The 23,492-nt window shown below is 42.3% G+C and overlaps 1 protein-coding gene across 2 annotated transcripts in view; it reads right to left on the reverse strand.

Moving 5' to 3' along the window:
• The window catches only part of wls (Wnt ligand secretion mediator), a 30,201-nt gene extending 8,654 nt beyond the window's left edge, over nt 1-21,547 (reverse strand). The window contains exons 1-5 of one of the 2 annotated variants that reach the window (XM_080440709.1): nt 21,237-21,547; nt 13,996-14,268; nt 4,925-5,049; nt 3,532-3,693; nt 3,131-3,267 (exon numbers count right to left, since the gene is read on the reverse strand). In XM_080440709.1, the coding sequence (XP_080296835.1) occupies nt 3,131-3,267; nt 3,532-3,693; nt 4,925-5,049; nt 13,996-14,268; nt 21,237-21,342 (803 nt within the window). In that variant the 5' untranslated portion in view covers nt 21,343-21,547. The remainder of the gene's footprint in view (nt 1-3,130; nt 3,268-3,531; nt 3,694-4,924; nt 5,050-13,995; nt 14,269-21,236) is intronic. The other variant, XM_080440710.1, reaches the window with a different exon arrangement.
• Nucleotides 21,548-23,492: the final 1,945 nt, after the last annotated feature.

The following is a 23,492-nucleotide window of genomic DNA, read 5'->3' on the forward strand; positions in this document are numbered from 1 at the left end:
AAACTACAACCTCTCTCTTCCTGGAAGGTTAGCATACTGAAATAGAAGCCTAATAAAACAAAAATGTTTTTAATTTTGTTTGAAATTATTGGAGCTTGTACGGAAAACAACTTCACCCACTCTTTTACACTTGCAAAGTGACAATAAACCTTTAGTTGAAAGTAATTGGTAAACTATAGCCACAAATTTCCGCACAGCAGCAAGGACTCAAGGGAGTGCCAAGGGTGGCCGCATCCGAGTAGTTTGGATATCCAGTTGTCCCGAACCGCTGATCCAACCAATATACCCATATATGGGCATTCCAATATATGGGCAATATAATGATGATCAGGGATCTCCATATATGGGCATAAAAGGGACACAGGTAGACAGACAGAAACAGATATCTCCATATATGGGCACAAAAGGGACACTATGACTGACATATTGGTTGGATCGGCAGTGCGGCGTAGGTGTGAGGGCTGCGGCCCGAACCTCTCGTTGTAAAAAATTACAGAATCAATAGCCATTGTAGTATTAGTACTGCAGCATCAGCAACTTGTTTCAGGTGTTCAACAAAGCAAAATAGATGACTCAACAAGCTGCAAAAGCTGAGTTAACAAATCAAAGAATAATACAAGGTAAAGTTATTAAAAAACAAAGTGTGGTAAAACATTGGCAGATCTCCGCCTTACATGCAGGGCCTGTTTAGACAGGGCCTTTAAAAGTCTTGCAGGTCTGTGACATGGCTAAATCTGTGTCTAATGAAAGTGGACCACTTACGTCCTAAGACATTGCCTATGTATTAGATTATCTAGTCAGACAAATAGCGCAGTTTGTGCCCAATAACCTGTCTAACTAACCTCATTACTACAGCCGACACACTCTAACCTCTAGAGAGCCTAGACAACAAATCAACCTATGTGGACTGGAGACAGACAGAACAGGGCCTCTTTCTCTCCAAGGTCTGCAGCAGGTCTCTGCATGCCAGGACTAGATGAAAGGCTAATCATAAAATAGGGGAGGAACAGTGGTAACAGTGGCTGAGGACAGTGAGTGAGTGAGTGTGTGTGGAGGGGGGAAATCAAGCAACAAGAAATAAAAGACGTACAGGAGGTAAATGTTTCGCAAGTTTGTTAAATGCAAACAGAGTTAAAAGAATACAGGGAACGTGCACAAGGCAGGTTCTAGTAGAAGTATAGATTGCGTTCTAAGAGAATAGTTCTGGCATGTTGTACTGAGCGCACAGAGTGAGACAACATTGAGTTGGTATGCAGGGAATGTCCCGAGCACAGACAACACACAGGAGAACTTAGGCCTGTATCTATGTGTGTGTGTGTGTGTGTGTGTGTGTGTGTGTGTGTGTGTGTGTGTGTGTGTGTGTGTGTGTGTGTGTGTGTGCTCTTATACTGCCTTGTTGTGAGGACTGTAGGTCCTCATACAGATAGAAAAATAAGAAACATACAATGCGCAACCCGAGAATTATGAATGTTTTACGCGTCTTAAAAAGGGCGGTTGCTAACAAGTGGCAACATGAAACTAGAGACGTTGTCGGGGACATTACACGTCATCACTCCCAATACACAAGCATTCGTGGTGATGACGTTCAAGATATGAAACCATGGTGTAACTAAATCAGAACACTGAGGTCTAGGAACAGTGACACTCAGTCCACTGACTTGCTTTGTAGCAGGAATTATGTCACCGTGGTCCATTTCCCCCAAAGGGGAGCAAACAAGGACAGAGGCTGTGAAAAGCATCCCCTCTCATCTGTTTTCAGCAGTTCTCAAAACTTTCCCCATCGTGATGGCTCTATGGACTACTAGGACTAGTACAGGTGACACTGGCAATGCTTTTACAGCATGAAAAAATCATCTGCTGTCTACAAATAGGTTACAAATGGCACATCCTGAAAGCATGCTGATCATCTGGGAATGCGAGCTGTGAGCCAGACCAGGCAGAGTGAAGGAGAGACTTTACGAACACTGTGTGTGTGTGTGTGTGTGTGTGTGTGTGTGTGTGTGTGTGTGTGTGTGTGTGTGTGTGTGTGTGTGTGTGTGTGTGTGTGTGTGTGTGTGTGTGTGTGTGTGTGTGTGTGTGTGTGTGTGTGTGTGTGTGTGTGTGTGTGTGTGTGTGTGTGTGTGTGTGTGTGTGTGTGTGTGTGTGTGTGTGTGGCCTCTGTGTGAGTGTGTATACATAGGATGTGTCCGTTGAGTGCTAGCTAGCAGATTGTGTAATGCATTTCATGCTTGGCCAGGCCTTCCTGTGGCGCTGAACGCAGCCTCAAACTGGTCCGTCTTCCCAGCACAGTAGGGGGCTAGACAAACAGCAGGGTCTACGAGGTTCAAGTTCCACAGCACAGCATTCTAACACAACGCTTCAGCCCACACAAACCTGTCTTCGCTCCCCAGTGTTCCCGGGCAGGGGATTTATATAAATGTCTGGAAAGTTCAGGAGGATATTTTGAACTTAACTATTGTTAAATAAAAGTAGATTTAAAAAAAAAATCCAGGTAAAAGGTATGAGATACTGGCTGAACACCATAGCCCTGGTGTCAATGACCTCCAGCACATTGAGTTAGCTTGACCTATCCGTAGATGTATACTTCATCCATAGTTAATATGAAGGAATATAATTTCACTTGTAGGTGTGCTGAGACGGAGCCCAATGGTCTCCTAGCTGGGGTTCTTTTTTACATGCATCATTTATATCCATCATCCTTTCCTATCACTTCCAAGAAATAATTGAATGGACTTGGACAGAGGACCCACAGGGATTTAAATATATTATTTGTATGTTCCCTGTGGGTGTGTATGCCCACACCCACTGCTGTAGGCTGGCTGCCTGTCACTGTACATACAGTATATCAGCTTCATATATCCACTGTCTAAATTCTGTACATATACTGTATATACGTACATTCATGGATGATAGAAGTTTTCATATTATTGATATATTGTACACTATGTACTTGGAGATTGACAGTATGGAAGTTTTAGTACCATGGTGAAAAAACGTGTTGGTTCGGTGGTTAACCAGCATAAAAAAATAGAAGGGTAATCTTGGGAAACATTTCAATCCTGTCCTGTTATAAAAAAACCTGTTATAAAAAAAAGGTTGTGATAATCATTGTAAAGATGAGGGCACTTACTTTTCCAGCAATACCGGAGGTCTGGTCATGAGGGTGATACGTCTCCAGTACCAGATCATGATGATGAGGATGCTGGGGGTGAGGAAGGTCTTCATGGCAAACCACACCTTGGTGAAGCCTCCATTCTGGTGGATGCCCTGTAAGTAGAGACGGGAGCGCCATCAGCACTGACTGCTACAGCACCTGGATTTTTGTATATATGTGGGTCAACAGAGCCTACATCCTCAGATATACATTTACGGCCAATTTGAAGCAAATGTTCAAACAGTTGGCACTTTGAATAGTTTATGGTTTCAACCTCATCTGAATCGCAGCAGAGAAATATTTACAATCACTATAAAACTGGTTTACATTTCTTGTTCAAACACATCCCGTCTCAACATGCAGCCAGACCAACTTACAACCAATCGGATATCCTTGATCTCTCCAATGCCCACATTGATCTTCTTGCGTTCGTTGACTGGCAGCCGGATGTTAAGGAGATAATACTTATGGGCCACGCTGCCAACCTCCATGAACGGCAGCAGATCACACTCGTAGTACCGGCCCTCGTTCTCATAGGTCTAAACAAAAACACAGCATTTTTAATAGAGTTTTCAAAACATTTGTTATTCCTTCTACTACTGTAATCTAGCTTCATATGGGAGGAGCTACCTTAATTCATGTCTCTATAGAGCACCGAAGTCTGACGTAATTTACACATCCTACCTGATTCGCGGTTTTCCACCCCCGTTCTGAATCCCCATAGACGTCTTTAATATCACGTCAAATAAGATGTCAAATAATGTTGCAAAAATAAACAAATGACTCCGGCGGTTTGACTCTTATGGATATGAAGCATCAACTGACGGTGAGAAAACGCTAATGTTACTTCCACCGAATTAGTTAAATTTTCGCCATAAACAGACTGTATCAAATATAAGTGACTGACTATCCTAAACGATACAGAGCCACCTCCCTGACAAAATAGCCAAGACAGTTTGTTTATTTTTGGAACACAATTCTTATACGAGACGATTCTAAGATGACCCAATGTTATTCTCCATAGAGAAATTACTTTACGAACCAGGGGATGAACGAGTGACGTCAGGACTTCTGTACTCTATTCTATATATCTGAATAAGTAACTCTTAAAGCTACTGGGTTTAGTTTGCCGTTATTAACCCATTAAGACCGGGAAAGCCTATACTTAGTTTGTATACCTTTAAAACCGAGAAAGCATCCGTGTCATTTTAGAGGTTGCTATGTATATAGCAACAGGAATTTTCTTCAATAAAAAAAAACAACAATATTATTTAGATTTCAAAGGCGTTTTTAAAATCAGCCTCAGTTCTAAATGGATTAAACATCTATGAATGTGCTCCACTGTATCCTAATACAATATGATATGATATCTTACAGAAAGTTAAGCACAATTTCTATGGCTTGGCTCTAACTTAAAGGTGGCAATCCATCTATCTAGACAGGGGTCTGCCTGTGGCTAATCTCGCAAACAACAAGTTTCTGGTAACATTTTAGAGTATTATGACTTTTCACATCACTTCAAAATAAGGTGTTCAATGAAAAATGGGTAAAGTGGACTGAACCCAACAAAATATTACCAGCAATATTGGATAAACAGAAGGGGAAAGTAAGATGATTATGCTGTCACTTGTGTATGGTAGCCTCTAATACTGTAACTCGAAATAATTCAATAAAACACACAACAGCGGGCAAAGGTGACAGCCGAGTGAGTGTCGGTGCCGAGTGGTGCAATGGTGCTGGCCATGGTTTAAATAAGCATGATTGTCCTACCTTGGGGGTGGTGAAGTTGCAGTTGAGCTTCCTCAGCTCTTTAGAATGAGCCATCTCTGTCCACTCGCCCAGTGTGTCATCTCTGTAGGCCAAACCCACGTCAATGGTGACCATCGCTCCCTCCTCTGGACAGGAATGGGCAAACATTACTACAATAAACTATTGTACACATATTTTTTTAAATACTCAAGAGCTGCCATGGGCATGATTCAGACTCGTGTGCTTGTGCCGTTACTTGCAAGTTGTGTAATTGAAATTGTGTGCTTTAGAGCCGTTATTGTCTCCACCAGGCCGAGACAATGTTTTCGCCCTCGTCCGTATGTGCTTGTGTATGTGTTTGTCTGTCTGTGAACAGTTAATCTCCAGCACCGTTGGACCGATCAGTGTGAAACTGTGCACGCACTATGGAGGCCAGAGCAGAACCTCTACCCCACCAGGAGGTCATTTTTTGCTAAACACATTCTTTGCTACTATTCCTACAGATTTTGCCCAAATTCTGTCCTCATGAGATCAAGATGTATGTGTCAGATAATTTCTCATATTCCAGTCTAATTGGCTATGATTGCCTTCCAAACTTTGCAGGAGTGGCTAGTTTTGCACAAAATGCCACAAATCATGAATGCAGCTCCCAATTGCAGTGAAACTTTGCACGCACACTCACAGAAAAAAACAAGGAAGAATCTCCACACCAAATCTTTCACATCGGCCTCATGAACAGCCCACTTAACGTTTTGGCGATTAACTCTTGAACCGTAGCTCATACTATTTTTTTATTTTATTTTCCTGGATTCCTTGCCCACTTGTGCCAGATTACATTTTCCACCATTTTGCATTTTCTTCAAAACACACATTTTGCTCATACTCACAGATTTTATCCAAAACTCACACAAACCGGTACACGTTATCTCTGGGGTCATGTGATCAAGATGTATAAGTCAGTTTTTTCAGATCCCATTCCAAGTGGCTATGACCAACGTTTGCGGGCCCTGGGTAGGCAATCTGGCCTGTCGGAGACCTGTGCTCCGAGGAGCACACTTTTCTAGTTACAGAGGGGAAACTATCAGTAGCAAAGCAGCGAACTAACAGTATGTTTTGATGTTTTCAGAATGGCTAGCTACGTGTATCAGTATAATCAGCCAATACTTTTATATCACTATATCATACTTCACTCTTAGGTCATCAAGAGACTTTTATGGCCTCTGCACACTTTTAGAGACTTACTTTTTGCATACATGTACTCTCATTATGAAAGTACAGGCTGTCAAAGACATGAGCGGTCCTGTCCTCAAAGTACTTACAGTACATTATATCATATCATTTAGATTTGCAGTTTTCAGAACAGAATGCAAAATGGGAGAATAGAAAATGTGAAGACTATGCACTTTAATCATGTCATCTAACGTGGCAGTGCTCAAGACAGCCTAAATCACAACCAATCAAATTCTTCATTCACACCGGTCAACTCTTCAGAGCATAATACTGTTAGTTGTGCTATCAATCCTATGATGGGATGAAATAAGGCCTTGGTGAAAGACAAGCTGACACACATGGTCTTTTGAGCCAAAGGCTCTGAAAGCTCTGAAAGTGGTTATGTCAAAACAGCTGCAGCTAATTAAAACTTCCCATTGTGAAGTGTCAGTAGAAGTTATAAATAGTGTTTAAAATGACAAAGAATTTGGATATTCTAATGATGCAAGAACTAAACTTGCATTGTTTCTATGAAATTTACCAAACAATCAAGTTGGTCTTGGATATGACAACTCCCACATGAATCCAGTTCTGTAATTGATTGAGCATAGATTTCAATGATTATAAAAGGTCCTATGCTTCCCACTGTGTGACCCAAATCTAGGTTATGTCTATTTAATGTAAACTTAAGCATGGCCTGGAATTTGCATAAAACAGACCACCCCGGTAAAACGAATGAAAGGACACGAAGCCATTAAAAACAACATATTTAGATCATGTTACAAAGGCAAGTGTCCCCTCTCTAGCCCTCCAGAAAGCTGTTGTACTGTTATGAAACAAGCTAGAGTGAAGAGAAAGGAACTCAATGGCCTGAACAACCCAAAAGGGGGGGGTGGTGGTGGGAGAGAAGAGAAAAGGCATAGGGGAACAGAAAGACGGTTATTGGCAGTGGTCTGTCTCCGTGACCCCCTCCCCTCAACACCTCTCTGTTCGAGGTAACGTTGCCAAGAACCCCTGAATGTCAGCTTACCGCGTAAAAACATTCCACCTCAGTCCAGCGGCCATCGCCACGGAAACTAAGCCTTCTCAACAGCTGTGTTATTGCTGGAGCCATGCCAGGGGGATGCTTGGCGTTTGGGTGGAGCAAGGCAGGTGGGTGGAGCAGTTATTAAGGGGCAACTCTTGTCTTGGATCGGACCACAATTGAAACAAGTCCGCAGGACCTTTTTGCGTTATCCTTTTAGCCTAAATGTATGACTGTACCGTGTGCTGTTTACATTTCTGACAAATAAAGTATTCAATCAATCAAAACACAGATATGCCAAAGGTGGTTTCAGGAATTTGTGGGGCATGCTTCACTGGTCATATGACTGCAGTGCAGAACAGAATCCACCTTACTTACAGAATTCTACTTTCACTTTAATTGTTTATTTAGACGGATGACGATGAATGATGTAATGTAAATACACTGGACGTTTGGTAACAACCATTTGGTCTGGTGTTCTGGCCACAATGGAGACAAACAAGCAGGCCTGACGCCATTCTGCTGGTTCTGGAGGGCGAGGAATTTTGGTTTAATTGCTTACCTCAGTGAGATTTGAATGTGGACACAGGGTCTGAACGTTTAGCTCCGTCAATACACTGCTGGCGCTCGTCTCATAAATAAAATAAAATAAACAGCTACAAATCACTTACATCTGGCTTCAATCATTCTGGACAATACTGCCTTGGGCATCCATTTGCACTACCGCTGATCGTGCTTCAGCAGAGCAAAACCTTAAAGATCTTGACAGATAGAAGATCTTGACGTGAACGTCATTGACGCTGGCGTCAATAATGCGCGTCAAGTGAGGCCATTTGTACACCATAATTGCACCACAATAATTAATCATTTTAGCCCCACTGCACCAACCCAAATGGAACAAGGGAGGTATCGTAACACAAGTACGCACACGCACACACACACACACACACGTGCAGCACTATTCAATTCGGTTTGCTTTGGTGTCTGTACTTCAAATGGCAATGCTGAGCTCTTGTACTTGTATGTCGTTCTCATTCATATTTTTGCTGTGTAGAGCACTGACATCACAACAATCATCAAAGGGGCATTGTTTTCATGCGATTAATTCGCCCAAAAATATATATGTTTATCTTTTCTAAATGATGTTTGTTTCATGAGTACATTCACACAGAACTCTGCGATAAAGCAATTCTTATTTGGAATGAAGCGGATTTTTTTTGCCAAATAAAATCATCAACCTGTATGAATGAGGCATCAACTATATGAATGAATATGAATGAGTGTATGAATGAGGCATCAACTATATGAATGAATATGAATAGTTGATGCTAATTTTCAGATAGTTTATTCGTCACACTCCCGGTGTGTAACAACCTACGTGCAAAGGAAGATGGGCTATAGTAGTTCCAGAGATAAATCTTTTATTTTTCAGGATCTGTGCAGACCTTCATCTATTTACTAAACCAAACTGGGTTACACTTGCTATGCATCCCATGTATAATGCTTTATAAAAATTCTTATGATCTGCTTATACCACTTTATAATTATAGTTGGAACTCATAAATACTCAATGCATTACGATAATCAATTAACACATTAGAAAGCATTTTATGATGACTTTAAAAAAGGTCAAGGAGAAAACCAATGTTATTGGCTTTCAACAATTGTAATTACGGTTATAAGCACTCATAACACATTATAGAGCCATTTATAAAGGTCAAGTATCATAATACTTCATAATTACTGGTCACTCAAGGATTTTTTATTTTGGCCCGGATCATGGTTTTATTATAATTCTCATAGTTGTAATACATTATAATAATTACATAATGTATCATAATCACTGTTATAATGCATTATAGTGCGATTATAAGTAGTCATGAAACGTAACTTTTCTGCACAGGGTCAACTGTCTCTACCCAAACCATCCCTACCCTGCTTCTGACACCTGTCTACAAAGCAATGAGGCACTAGTAATTATCTTTGCTCTGTCCTTGACTCAAAAACCATCACTAGCATTGTCATTGGTTAAACAATGAAAACAACAAATAATGTGCATGATTCAGAGGGAATCAATGTCCGCCAGGCAGCCACACAGCAGCATGTGTTCTTTATGCATTCCCCAAACCTCACACCAGACTCTTTCAACTGTGTGTCCAACCCTTTTAGTTTGGACAGTTTAACAACAACAACCTGGAATAGAATAGACAAAAGAAAAACAACAACACTTTAACTCTGGCATTCAAATTTCAGGCCAATAATATAAGCCAAAAGAATACATTTTTAAAAAGTAGAAAATTGCCAAATCTTTCGTAAATAGCAGATATGCACGCTCACTCACAACACATTGTGAGCTTGTAGATTGGCTATTTTCTAAATAATTTAGAATTGTTTTGTGGTCAAGTAATTTTTTTGATAGAACTGAAATTAACCACATCGGGTGCTGGACATGTAACCTAACCACTCAGCTTCTTCTAATGAGAATATTGAGCAATGAGCATGTTCTGTTGCTAGAACTCATGAGAGCAGGCCTCTGACAGTCTGAGCTACAGAGGGCTCAGACTGTGAGTGTGAAGCACCGGGCAGCTGGACCGCTGTGTGGTTCAGGGTGAATCACTGACTAGTCTGTCTGGCAGCCAGGCCAGGCAGCAACAGCAGTAAACAACCCACAAATCCCCCCCACCCAAACTACATCCGCTGAGCTAACTAATGACACAGATGACTGGGCTACCATTAGAATGGGACTGTTTAGACGAGTTATGTCAGCATGTTTGGGTCATGTGTAAACGTATGTGTCACAAATTTACTTTGATCTCCTGTTGTGTAATGTAGGTTCACTGAACACGTCTTTAATGGCACAATACAGATGTGTATCAGGGCTTTCAAGCAGTCATTAGCCTACAAATGTGGTTTCTTTGATCCGCCATGTAGCTCTGCAACAACCCTCTGTTGTATTACTCTTCAAATCTCAAGAAGATGCACAGATACGTGCATGTCTACCTGAAGACTTCCCACCGTCTTGGAGTGTTGTAAGGGCACTTTCCCAGTCCGTCGCAGTGTGTCAATCCCTCATCATTCATTAGTTCTTTATCCTCTTTGCTAATCCCTCCTTTCATGGTGACCCCCAGACCAAACTGCCATGGCGCCAAGCTTCACAGACACTCATCTCACTTCCTCCCATTCCTCTCATCCATACGTTCAAATACACACCAAAAACAACGAAATGAAAATTTACTCTTAAGGGTAAACTCAGAGTTAAGTTAACACCAAGAGGGTTTTGTGTTGTTGTGTATACTCTACTCACATGTCTGCAGGTTCCCTCATGGCAAAATAAAATTTAATAAATGTCATGTTTTAACCATCTAACCCCTATATACTTAGTTGACCGGGGTCCCCCAGGGCTATATACCAGGTCTGCTCATTTTGTCCCTTCGACACCAAATCTCTTCGCTGTAAACAGCCAAGCTCACAACATGAACACGTTGTGTTGTGATGTCTATTTTCACCCCAGAATAGGGACGCTAGGGTTCATTCAATGAGGCTGTGTCTCTGGACAAAACCCAGCTCCCTGTTTTGAGACGCACCAATGGTGAAAGTAAACCTCAGCATTCTATCTGCACTCAGGCATTGATAGGACATTCCCTGTGCCACGCCAAAGTCAACGGTGGCACATTACATCCATACAGCCAAGCGTAAGGCTGACTGATCTGGCATGTCATTCAAACAGAGACAGGAGTCTGCAGGCTGAGGAAACATGTCTTCAAAATGTTTCCCAATGGATGCAAAGAAAAAAGCATGACAAACAATACAGCACATGGCCTCATTGTCATGTTATTCCACTGTCTGTCTGACCTAAAGAAAAGAAACCAAAACCTGCATCTGAAGGTGTGCGTTTTAACACATTGTGCTTCTGCGACGGTGGAATGGGGGAATTGCATTTGTCAGAAGCCATCAGCTTCTGAGAAATCAGCTGCCAGTTCGAGACAGGTCCCAGTAAAAACAAGTCCCCCTGCCTTTAATGGGGGGCAAATCAAACTCTGTTCACCAATCCCAGAGGGTCCGTATCACTGCAGAGACATCACAACAGGACATCCATCATTGTTAGCCGCCTCTCTCAGTGTAAAAGAAATCCAATCTAGTGCTAGAGGAGGGAGAAAAGACACACATTCCTGCGGGTTCCTGATGCATTCCCCACAACAGGCTAAACTGAAACCAGACAATGGCCGGCTATAATGCCTACGAGGGGGCAGACATATTTGAAACATATCAGGAGTGTTAGTGGCAGTACAATGACTTCATGCTTGAATTTACGACAACTGTGTGTGTGTGTGTGTGTGTGTGTGTGTGTGTGTGTGTGTGTGTGTGTGTGTGTGTGTGTGTGTGTGTGTGTGTGTGTGTGTGTGTGTGTGTGTGTGTGTGCCTGAGTGCATGCGAAAATGACAAAGGACTTGAATATTTCAGGGATTTGCCAAAGCCCAAGTTCCATTGAGACACAGCCAAGTGCTGCAGGGTTGTACAAAGTGATAAGCACAACACAAGCATGAGATAGATTTTAAAAGAATTGCAAGAATTGCACAAGATTTACTCACACTGACAGAAACATTGCAAACAAAACACAGCACGTACAGAACTAACACCTGGAACGGAATAAGAAATTACCGTACAGAGATACGAATACAACCAACTCAGTAGAGTCCTAGTTGGTCAGTAACGCTCTTCTAGCTGTGCTATTATTTGCCTTTACCCACTTAGTTACTGCATCTACAGATGATTATTTATGAAAAATCTCATTGTATACCTATTTTGTGAAAGCACCTATTGTCATCCCCAGAATATCACCACAACATTCCTATTGGCCATATCACCCAGTTCCAGCAGTGTTTTCAAAAAGGATGTAGACCTACATGTAATGGCGGTTCTACTGTATGGTACCCGGTTCAACTTGTCTCTCTACTCCACTAGCTTTACTTCCTTTTCCACTGCAGATACTGTAGGACCCCCTCAGTGTAGCTGATCAACATATTAGCGGCATCGGACCCACTGTGTAGGAGTGCTAGATAATAATAATAGTGATATTGTCACGCTACCACCTACACTGATACAGTAGCACAAACATCACTCGATCCGTGGCCAATTCACAAAGCCAATGGGTCGAGTTGGCCAATCAGGAAAGCTGATGCCTATTCATCTCCCTAATATGGCATGTTTGGCAAAATGATGACCAAGGCAACACCAGCCCAGGCAGGCTATAGAAATCCCCTATGCTATGCAGCAGTCTCTTCAGATGGTCACTGTGTAAATAAGACAGTGCCTAATAACATGTGTGGATCTCTGACGTTATGTTGACAATATCATATTGATGACGTTAATATGAAGGGACGGCGGGACGGTGGATCTGAGTTCATGAATTCACAAAATGTGAAAATTATATTCATACAAAAAAATTATATTCATTACTTCCATGGTCTACTGGCAGTGTCCAGTGGTTTGCAAGATTAGTCACAGACACACAAACAGACCCTCTTCTAGATGCCTCACCCCTAGGAGCCACGCCATAAAAAATGTAAGTACAATGTACAATTTAGGCATTTAGCAGACACTTAATCCAGAGCGATTTAGAGTAAGCAGGAGGTAATACATCAAATGCATAGAAATAGTAATCTAGGATCATTAGTAAACCAATAATTTATCATTGTCTACTCTAAAGTATAATATAAAAAATACAAAAAAATAGTCAATAATCTGTACATTGAAACTCAATATAGGATGCCAGGTCTACAAATGAACCTGGCATCTGTCTACATGACATGCTATCTAAACTACATTTTAGCCTTTGCATAAGCCTGCAAGGTCGTCAAGGCAAAGGCAAGTGCTGTGGCAAGTGCTACATGCTAATGCTATGGTGGAGTCTGAAGAGGTGAGTCTCTAAGGTTACGGCAGAAGATTGGGAGTGAGTCTGCAGTTCTAACTACAATGGGGAGTTCGTTCCACAGTTAGGGACCCATGGTGGAGTCTGAAGAGGTGAGTCTTTAAGGTTACGGCAGAAGGTTGGGAGTGAGTCTGCAGTTCTAACTACAATGGGGAGTTCGTTCCACAGTTAGGGAGCCAGAAAGGAGAAGAGTCTGGGACGTGTGGAGCGTTGTCCCGGATGTTTTAGGGAAGGCTCTGACAGCTTCCCTGTGTTAGCTGATCTGAATGAGCGGGAGGGAGTTGTAGGGTTGGATCAGATATGGGGGGGGGGGTGCCATATAGTACCTCTGGTTGCTTTGTAGGCTAACATCAGTGTTTTGTAACTCTGTGCGGGCAGTCACCGGGAGCCAATGGAGGGAGCGGAGAAGGGGGGAGACGTGTGAAAGTTTTGGCTGGTTGAAGACCAAGCGTGCTGCGGCATTCTGGATCATTTGGAGGGGCTTAAGTGCACATGCCAGGCCAGTAAGGAGAGAGTTACAGTAGTCAAGTTTTTATATGGTTAAGTGACCGCTGCAATGTGTGCCTTACAGAGGAATCGAGCCTGTACCATGCATTGGAAAAGCGGCATAAGTCGACAATCACAACACGTTTTGTCCTCATACCTTACGTTACAGATCTATACAGATATGCGAAAGACCCAACTAAGAACAAAGCAGTGTAATTGTACAATTGTACAAAGATTGAAATATCTTGAAGATAATGCCTTGCAAGAGAGAGTGGCAATTAAACACTTGGTTTTCAAACTGAGATAAATTAAGTCTATTATTAGTGACTGAGCACACTCACATCTAGTACTTGATGGCCAAGTACTACATTTCACACAGATACCCTATGTTTGTGCATCTTGAAAGCATCAGAGCAAAAAAATTATGAAAGCTGCAACACTCACCTATCTGATTGTACATCTTAAAGGCGATGTCAAACTGCAGGATGACGAGCATGAACTGGAACCAGGGGCTCATTTCTTTATTGGGCAGAGGGATGTGGACGGCAAACACAATGTTGTTGGCCTCGATTTTCTTGGCCATAGCTTCGTCAAATGTTCGGATCTTGTCGCACTGGTTGGGGCCCCATGGCATGAACCACTTGGTGCTCTGGTGATGCTTCACTGTGTCCACGCATTTGGTGGCCAGGTAGTGGACCGCCGTGGTGGGGCTGGGAGCTGGTAAGGAGGACAGGGGGGAAAAAAGAGGGATGGAAGGAGAAATATTAAAACTTGGATTGTTGTATTGGGATGTTGCCAGGATGTCAAATAAATGTCCTGTGAGGAGCAATAATCCATCATGAGCCCTTGCCATTTTCCATTTAAACAAGAATTCTTGGAGACAAAAATCATAAACGTAATGATGAACTATTGTCTTCCCAAATATCAGCAGCAAATAACAACTGGTGTTTTTTTTCCCAACAAAATCCAGTGAATACTTTCAACAATAGAAAATGCCTCACGGAGAGACTCGCTCACTTTGAAGTAATCTGAGGGAACTTCCAGCACCCATTACATGGTGCGTACTCACAGAGATTTATGAGATTGGTGTCTGTTATTCTCCAGTCCTAGGATATCACTGGTGCTAGGTAGACAATCAATCATTATCATGTAAACAGAATTGCTTAGGCCTCCCGGACAGAAGGCCCCGAGGTAAAGATGTGAATAGGAACACGGAGGAGATTGAATGTCTTATGAATAAACAAAAAAAACCTGACATGGTATGATGGTAGGGCCACATACAACAAACCATACTGAAATTTAACTCGTTAAGCAAGCCTCTGAAAAAACATTAAAAAAACACTACAGCATGGCAATCACCCAGGGCCGCAGGAAGGGTAGTGCGAACGGTGCGGTCGCACAGGGCCCCGCGCTTGGGGGAGCCCCGCAAAAAAACGAAAAAAAGAAATATATATATATATATATATATTTTTTTTTTTTTTTTTTTTTAGTGAACAGATTCACGTTTATTAAGAGTTATACCGAGAAATAACCGCAAATAACCACCAAAAACTCGGAAATATCCGCCGCGCGCTGTGCGCGCGCACACGCCACTTCGCACAGGACCCCGCATTTCTCCCAGACGGCTCTGCAATCACCCATGTCTTCTAATCTACACAATAACATCCTCAGTGTTCATTTAACTGCGAGTGTAAAAATGGGCTCTCTCAGAGTTAAAATAACTATGATTTTACTGTGTACCACTGGGTGAAACAGACAAAATGCAGTTAAATATATTCAACAACCTGTAGCATAAATTTAAAATTGCAATTTAAAACAATTGCATGATGCAATTACACGTTATAGTCCCAATACATGTAGGTTGAATATGGAGTGAACTACGTTCTAGAGATTATTAAGTCCAAAGCACTTAACAGGTAACAGCTGGAACAGCCCCTGGCCGCAACAACAATCTAAAAAAAGGAATTGAAATGTATATAGAGTACATTTGGGACCAATTCAGAGGGTACTTGATCACCCAACAACAACACTTAAGAGCTGTATCACTGAACCAGAGTTAAAAAAAACTATAACAAAAAGAGAAAAAAGATTTAACTAGAAAAGTGTGCTCCTCGGAGCGCAGATCCCCGCCAGGCCGACACATTTTTGGGTGCCAGATCTTCCTTGGGCTACTGGGATTGTGCGTGCAAAGTTTCACGCCAATCGGACAATGCGTTCATGAAGCCAATTGGAATGAAATATGATAAATCCGTCTTGATCACATGACTATAGAGATAATGTGTACCGATTTGTGTGAGGTTTGGACAAAATCTGTATAGGTAAAAAGGCTGATGTGATTTTTTTTGGGTGGAGGTTCTTCCTTGGCCTCCCGGGAGTGTGCATGATGGACGGATAGAGAGACAGACGCACTCACAGGAGCCAAAGCGGAAACCCAATCATTCTGGCCTGGCGGAGATAAACCATTACCATCCCATTCTGTGGATTAAGACACCTACGGCACCTACGGCATAGAAGAGCCATAGGTGTCTTTGACACTACAACCTTGTAAAACTCCAACATTAATGATCAGGGTGTGTGTGTGTTTGTTTGTTTTCATGCACACTACTACTGGACCATCATTCAGGATTATACATTTGAAGGTGATCATTTTGTTCACACTAATCAATCATCTGCCTCTGCTATTTAATGTTACAGATAATCACTGTGCTTGAAACTTAACTACAGTGTTTACTTTAGAATAACCTAACATGGCCCGGAGGGCTACGGTAGTGGTCCGAGCACCTAGGCTGCTAATGCCTGACAGCGTGTCGCGGGTTCAAATCCCGATCCCGATGACCTATGTAGTTGTGTTTCAACGTAGGTTCAGGAGTAGAGACCACCCTCTGCTCAATTTCTCTATCACCTTATCAAGTTCACCTGTATTGCTAATCTCTCAGCCAATCAGCATCGCAATCACCACAGTGATTGTACACCTGTGAATGTTTCACTTATCTGTTTGACTCTTCTACACGGTTTCAAAATGCCCTCCTGCTCCCCAACAACCCCCTTCTTCCACAATTTTGCTCTTCTAACTTTTTCCTTCCTCTAGGAGTCCCGGGGCGGGGCAGTGTCGGAGCAGAGGCAACAGACAGCTCCAGGGCCGAGCAACCATGGTCGTCTGGCTCCCGAGACTACACCCCCACCCTGAGTCTCGCCCTATCTCGGGCTCCTCAGCAGCACACATACATCTCAGCAATACACATAAATCTCATTTCGTTCAATAAATACTGTTTAACTTGAGCAGAAGGTGTGTGGTCTCTCTTAATAGTGAATTGCTGTGTGTTACTCCCCGTCTCTCTCTCTCCCCCTTACCTGTCAGTCTACTGCAATCTATCAATAAAGGCAGAAAAGACAAAATAAATAAATAAAAATGAATAACCTAACATGTCTCCTAACAGTCAGCGAATTGCTGATGAAGAATGACTAGCCTTGGATGATACCATAACTTCCCCAAGATGAAGCAGTGTCAAAGCTGAGCCGACTGATGCTGCTCTCCACCGGCAGAAGCAATGCACAAAGCTGCACTCCCACTATTACAGGCCTATGCATACACTGGACAACACATGATGACTCCCCATAACAGACAAGGCAAATTGAGGTAACGCCTGACATTATAATCGTGGGAGACTGTTATTAGTAATGTATGTGGAAAGATGCATAAAACATGCTGCTTCTGGGGTGCAAGGCGGCTCAGCCAGTTAGTGCACAGACCATATTCTCCTTGTGAGCACAAATGAATAACTAATCGTTATAACGAGTCAATAGATCATTCATAAACTGTTAATGAGTTATTAATGTCTATATTTACAAAGATCAATCAGAACTGCTAAAACATGACTTTATTGAACAGTTTACTTGGCAAAGTACAGTACTCGGTCATTCATCAGTGGACCACTACAAACAGCAAAGAGAGGAATAAACAAGGAGGAGGAGGCTTCTCTCACAAGACACATGGCAATCTGCAACCTGCAAACAAAGAGGGTTGAACTACTGTACATTGACAACATCAATCTGTTCTGGGGACGCAGACGCCTCTTCAAAGTTGATGACCAGTGTCCACCATCCAACAAGTTCAAAGCAAAACTACTAACATACAATCTTCTGTCTCTCCTCCATCACCCACCAAACCAACACTCTGAACAGAGACCCAACATCGGCAACAGTACCAGCTCCAGGAAGGACATGAGAGCACAAGGATGCAGCATCAGTCCCATGACAACCATGATGACCCACTGCTGTCCTGAGGTTACCTTTCACAGACAAACTCTCAGCCCTAGACTCTTCCTTCTCTTCATTATTTTTGTTCTCCCTCCGTCCTGACAGTGATACAATGGTAGAAATACCGTTAGAAAAGACTGCCATCAAAATTACTATACCCACCAGGCCAGCCCTGGCCTCACAATGCTCGAATGTTGCCGATACGGCCTAAACGCCTTCCCCAAGTGGGATTATGGAATTTTGAAAGGGGATTTCAACATACAGTACACATGGACAACAGCGCTGTCTATAAGGCTATGAAATTCATTCATCTCTTCTTGAAAGTCTAGAACTTATTCAACATATAACTGAGCCAATCATCATGAGCATGGCAATATCCTTCATTTGGTAGTGTAAAAAGGGTCAACCATTGATAATAGGGATGTAACAAAAAACAATATTGTGACTTTCACAGTATCGCAATGACTAATGTCTTTATATCATTGTGGGCCTGTGATGGCATCTACGATAGGTATTACAGGCCAAAAATTGTGCAGCAGACCTATGATGTTTACACAGCGATATTTGCCCATATCCACTTATCTTTACAACATCTCTCCTGTAATAAACCTTTTCATAAATCTTTACCAGAAGTGCTCGGCTCAGATCCAGCAAAAATGGCCAGAGATCATGGATTCTGCATTGAATTTCAGAGCTGATGTGTGGCAGCATTTCAGTTGTACCGGTAAGCTTGATTTATTTAGAACCTGTGTGTGCATGATCCAAACAGTTGCACCAATTTCAGAGGTGCCTGATGTTGTTGGGATTTTGAGCATGATGGAGGCTACAGGTTTTTATTTTTACTAAATTCATATGCCTTATTATAGGCAAGCCCCACATTCCTGAGCTTAAGTTCCCATGGTAAATTGTCTTCCTGGGAATTTACCAGAACTTTTCCACCCCTTTGCAATCCTAAACATAGGACTTTGGGCATTCGCTATTCTCACTATGCTTATACTCGTTGATGTCATTACAGAACATAATGTTAGCTTCCAGAGCTAAACTGATGATACACAATTGTGTACATCTATTGAAGCAAATAATGAAGATGCCTTAGGATCCCTGCAATCAATAAATGGGTAATAATATCTTTCTAATTTTAAATGATAAAGACAGACATCTTATTAGTCAGCCCCAAAGCAAAAAAGGATTGAGCTCTTTAAAATAATTGGAAAGTAAAGCACTCTTAAGCTGCATGATTTACATGAAAGGTTATGTACAAATACTATTTATTATTGTTGTTATTATTATTATTATTATAATAATAATAATAATAACTTGGTGTGTTTGTCTGTTGAGGTGACCTCATCGTCACTTGAGCACAGTGGAACTTGGCACGGCCAACTGAAATCACACCAGCAACACGCACATGGTGACAAGGAGGCCACACCAAATCGAATTAAAGCCAGCTATCTGGAACCCCTTGGAGTTCCATTATCTGGTGACCCGAGAGTCCAGCAACACACCGGCTCCAACACAGTGTGTCCAGAATAATGGCCGTCCCCCTGGCCCACTGACCTCATGCTGTGTTCCTGGGTTTGTGGGGAAACAGGGGGAGACAAACCCCTTTCTACTCAATTACCCCTGCCGCCCCTGGCCACCGAGCAAACACAAAGGAATCCGGCTTCATTAAAACCATCTCAGCCAGCGGCGAACCAAACAAGCTAATTTATCACCAGCCATCTCACGGGTGAGAGAGAGAGAGAGAGAGAATGGCTGGTGTTCACAGGCAGGGGAAGGTGGTTGCCAGCTTCAGCCCACTGTAAAGATAGGCATCTTTCACATGGCCTTAACTTCTATCAACTGTTATTTTCACTCTCTCTCTCTCTGTCTGTTTGTGTGTTTCTGTCTGTGTCTGTGGACTTGAAATACGCTGACAGCAACTCCCAATACTACAATCCATGAAGTACAACTTTGAGACTTGTACTGTGTGTGTGTGTGTGTGTGTGTGTGTGTGTGTGTGTGTGTGTGTGTGTGTGTGTGTGTGTGTGTGTGTGTGTGTGTGTGTGTGTATATTTTTTTTTTATCTGTGAGAGAGAGGGGGGGACATAAGTGCAGCAATACAAATGAAACTGCCTGGGAGCAGGAAATTAATACATTGAGAGGGAACTGGAGAAACAGAGGGAGACTGAAAGAAAGGTAGAGAAAGAGATGCTGCCTAGGGCCACAGAGCAGACAGACAGACAGACATAATCGGGGAGGGGAGAAGTGAGAGAGGGAGACAGGAGAGAGAGAGGGGGGAGAACAGGGGGGGGGGGGGCATCAAATAAAATATGCAGAGAATATAGATCTCGTGTTGCTTAATCGGTTGCACTGTCTGTCTGCAACTAATGTCTGCAACAGACAACACTAGTTCATCAGAAGTCAACTCAAAGCAAGTGCCCTAGATTATTTCTAGTCATTAACAGAAATGCAGTGGTGTTAAGTAACTAAGTACATTTACTCAAGTACTATACTTAAGTACAATTTTGAGGTATTTTGCCTTTACTGGAGTATTTCAAATGTTCTGTGCTTTTACTTCTACTCCATTACTTCCACTCCATTACATCCCAGAGGCAAATATTATAAAACTTTCGTTACTAGTTACTTTGTAGATTTAGATTATTATTATTATTATTACAAAACACTTCAGCCCTAAATACATTTCGGCCATTTGAAAATAGCCTATCTACAATAAGCTCACAATGCATGGCATCGTGTGAGGCATTGTGAGCTTGTAGATCTGCTATTTTCAAAAGATTTGTGTACATTTGAAACCTGTTAAATGTGACATTCTGCATGCATAATGAGTATGCTTTCTACTTTTGGTACTTTAAAGTACATTTTGATACCAATACTTTTGTACTTTTTACTCAAGTACATTTTAGATACGGGGCTTCTACTTGTAACTGAGTATATACATCTACATTGCAGTATTGATACTTTTTACTTAAGTAAAACATTTGAGTAGCTTTTTCCACCACTGCAGAAATGAAGTTAAATGTGGCAACGCCACGCATAGCGTCCAACTCAGTGGCGGAAAATACCTTGGTGATACAAAGCAGTGATTCCGCTCAGGACACTTCATAAACGGATACTTTGTTGCTTGAACAAAGTATCTTGCTTGAACAAAGTATCAGTTTTAGAGTGACGCATGCTACAAATTAAATGCTCCACGGTCTGCTTTGTTAGATAACGTCAAGTGTTGAATTAATCTCCAGTCAGTCGCCTCTCTTACCTATGAAAATAGTAGCTGCATGCGAGCATGGAAGGATAATAGCCGAACTTCAAACTTTTAACATTAGTTTCCACACAATAGACACCCATGGGTTGTGGCATTTAAACAGCCGTGCGTGTAGAAAGGATTCTAAATCACAGCTAAAAGCAATAATAATAAAAAAGAAGCTTACCAATCAAACCACCGACCATGAAGGAAAACGCCTGGAACAAAAGCAGAATTACTCCCACAATTACCAACTTTTTGGTGCTCATGTTTTCAATAATAGCCCCCGCCATCGTGGAGAAACAAGGTTGGTGAAAGTCACACCGAGCGAGGGGAGAAAAATAAGGTGAAAAGGGAGGAATTCACTGCATCTACGGAGGGACAGCCTACTCCCCGGGTTGAGGAAAGGAAGAGAAGCTTGGCCCCCGCACCGCTCTCTGCTCTGCCTTTCAACTTCGAAGGAGGAAAAAAAGGGGAATCACATGACCGACTAGCACCCTGCTTATCCCTCTGTACAACCAGCACTCCACCAGAGAAAGATCTGTGGAGCGCCTCCGCATTGCAATAGAGGTTGGTAATGCAGGTTACTGTGTCATTGAATGCCTATAATAGCAACCCTGTTGTTTGTGCCTGTAGTCTGCAGGCTATTTAAAGGAATGTTTCGTGCTCTCTCTCACTCTCTCTTGTCTCATCCCATGTTTGATCTATTATAATCCTGAACATATTGTCTTCCGAAACTGGGGAGACTCTTAAGCCAAATGTATAGCCTTTTATAGCTCTCTCAGACTTTCAAATAAAAAAGTGATGTGCCATGCATTTTACAGTTTAAAATGTGTTATTTCCCACAGGTCATACATACTATGTTTGATTGATATTCAAAATAAAAACTAGAAAGGCATGCTCAGTGGAGCGCTTATCTCCGCCAGGCCGGGTGGCCCAGGGACTATGTAAATCCTGGGTTGCAGCCCTGTCTGGGACTGTTTTCTTAATCCCGCTCCAGCCCGCTCCCATTGGATGATTTCAATCAAATCATCTTTCTGACCGCCCGCAGTTCATTTCTGACCACCACACCCGCCAGCAACACAAAATTGCATACTGCATACTGTAGTAACGCAATATTACCATCTAGTCCCGCATAAACCCTCAATATTTCCTTTTTGATCTAAAAACATTACAAAACAGAATGAGAGAGCGAGCGAGCGAGCGAGAGAGGCTGTTGTGAGGAGTTGCACAGCACGAGCACACACAGAGAGAGAGTTTATATTTGCGAGGAGCTGTGCACAGTGTGCAGCACAAGAATGAGCACACACACACACACACACACACACACACACACACACACACACACACACACACACACACACACACACACACACACACACACACACACACAAGAGAGACAGACAGACAGACAGACAGAGAGAGACGAGAGAGGGAGAGATATTACAGCCATTACAGCACCGTGGTGGCACAGACAGCGACACAGTGGCTCTGCTAGACTTACTACTTGACACTAGATTATTTAATAGATTCATTATGCACATACCACATGCATAAACAACATTTTGAAATTACAGCATGTTCTCCTCTGAATGTAGCTATGAGGATAGGCCTATCTAGCTAAAGTAGAGCACGACCATCCATGCTTCAGGTGCTCTATATCTGGTTTATTGCGGGACGGTGCAGGGTTTTGCGGGGCCTGCAGGCCGCATGTTTTATTTGACCACCAGTTCCCGCCTGCAGGTATTTAAATACCGCCGGCACCCGCAAGATTTGTGCTGGGCTCCATGCAGGGCTCTAGTTGCAGCCATCAGGACCCAAGGAAGTTGCGGGGGGAATAGCATTTCTATGACATACGGATAACTTGTTGTGGTACACCTCCTATGGCCAGAACTGAAAACACTGGAGGTACGTTCTATAAGATAAAGATAAAGATAAAGAAACTTTATTGTCCATTAAATTGACATGAAATGGAAATTTGTCTTTGGCACACCAGCAGTCAGTTACAACAATAAAACATTACAAAAATACACAGGTGCATTAAAATACTATATAAAAATGCACTCACATTAACACAACAACAGTGGTCATGAGCAGTGGCGATTAGACTATCTAAACATTTCCTTATTTAAAATGTCCACAGCAGTTGGCACAAACGACGTTTTGTAACCCTTCTTTCTTGCTAGTTTTGCCCTAAGCCTCCTGCCCGATGTCAAATTCAGAGTAAAGAGGATGGGTAGAATCATTGTAAATCTGAATGGCTTTTTTGGTTATGGAGCGGTTGTTGTATGTCCTGAAGTTGCATAGGCACCTCAACAGACGATTCCAATTTGGGGTTGAATGGATTTTGCGTTCATGCTATTTTTTTTACAGCGTGGCACTGCAAGAGGCTAGCCGTCTTCGTGCGTGCATGTGTGTGTGTGTGTGTCTGACAGTCTGTGTG

Source organism: Gymnoscopelus braueri, assembly GCF_963280865.1.
Source record: "Gymnoscopelus braueri genome assembly, chromosome: 10".
NCBI classification, from domain to species: domain Eukaryota; kingdom Metazoa; phylum Chordata; class Actinopteri; order Myctophiformes; family Myctophidae; genus Gymnoscopelus; species Gymnoscopelus braueri.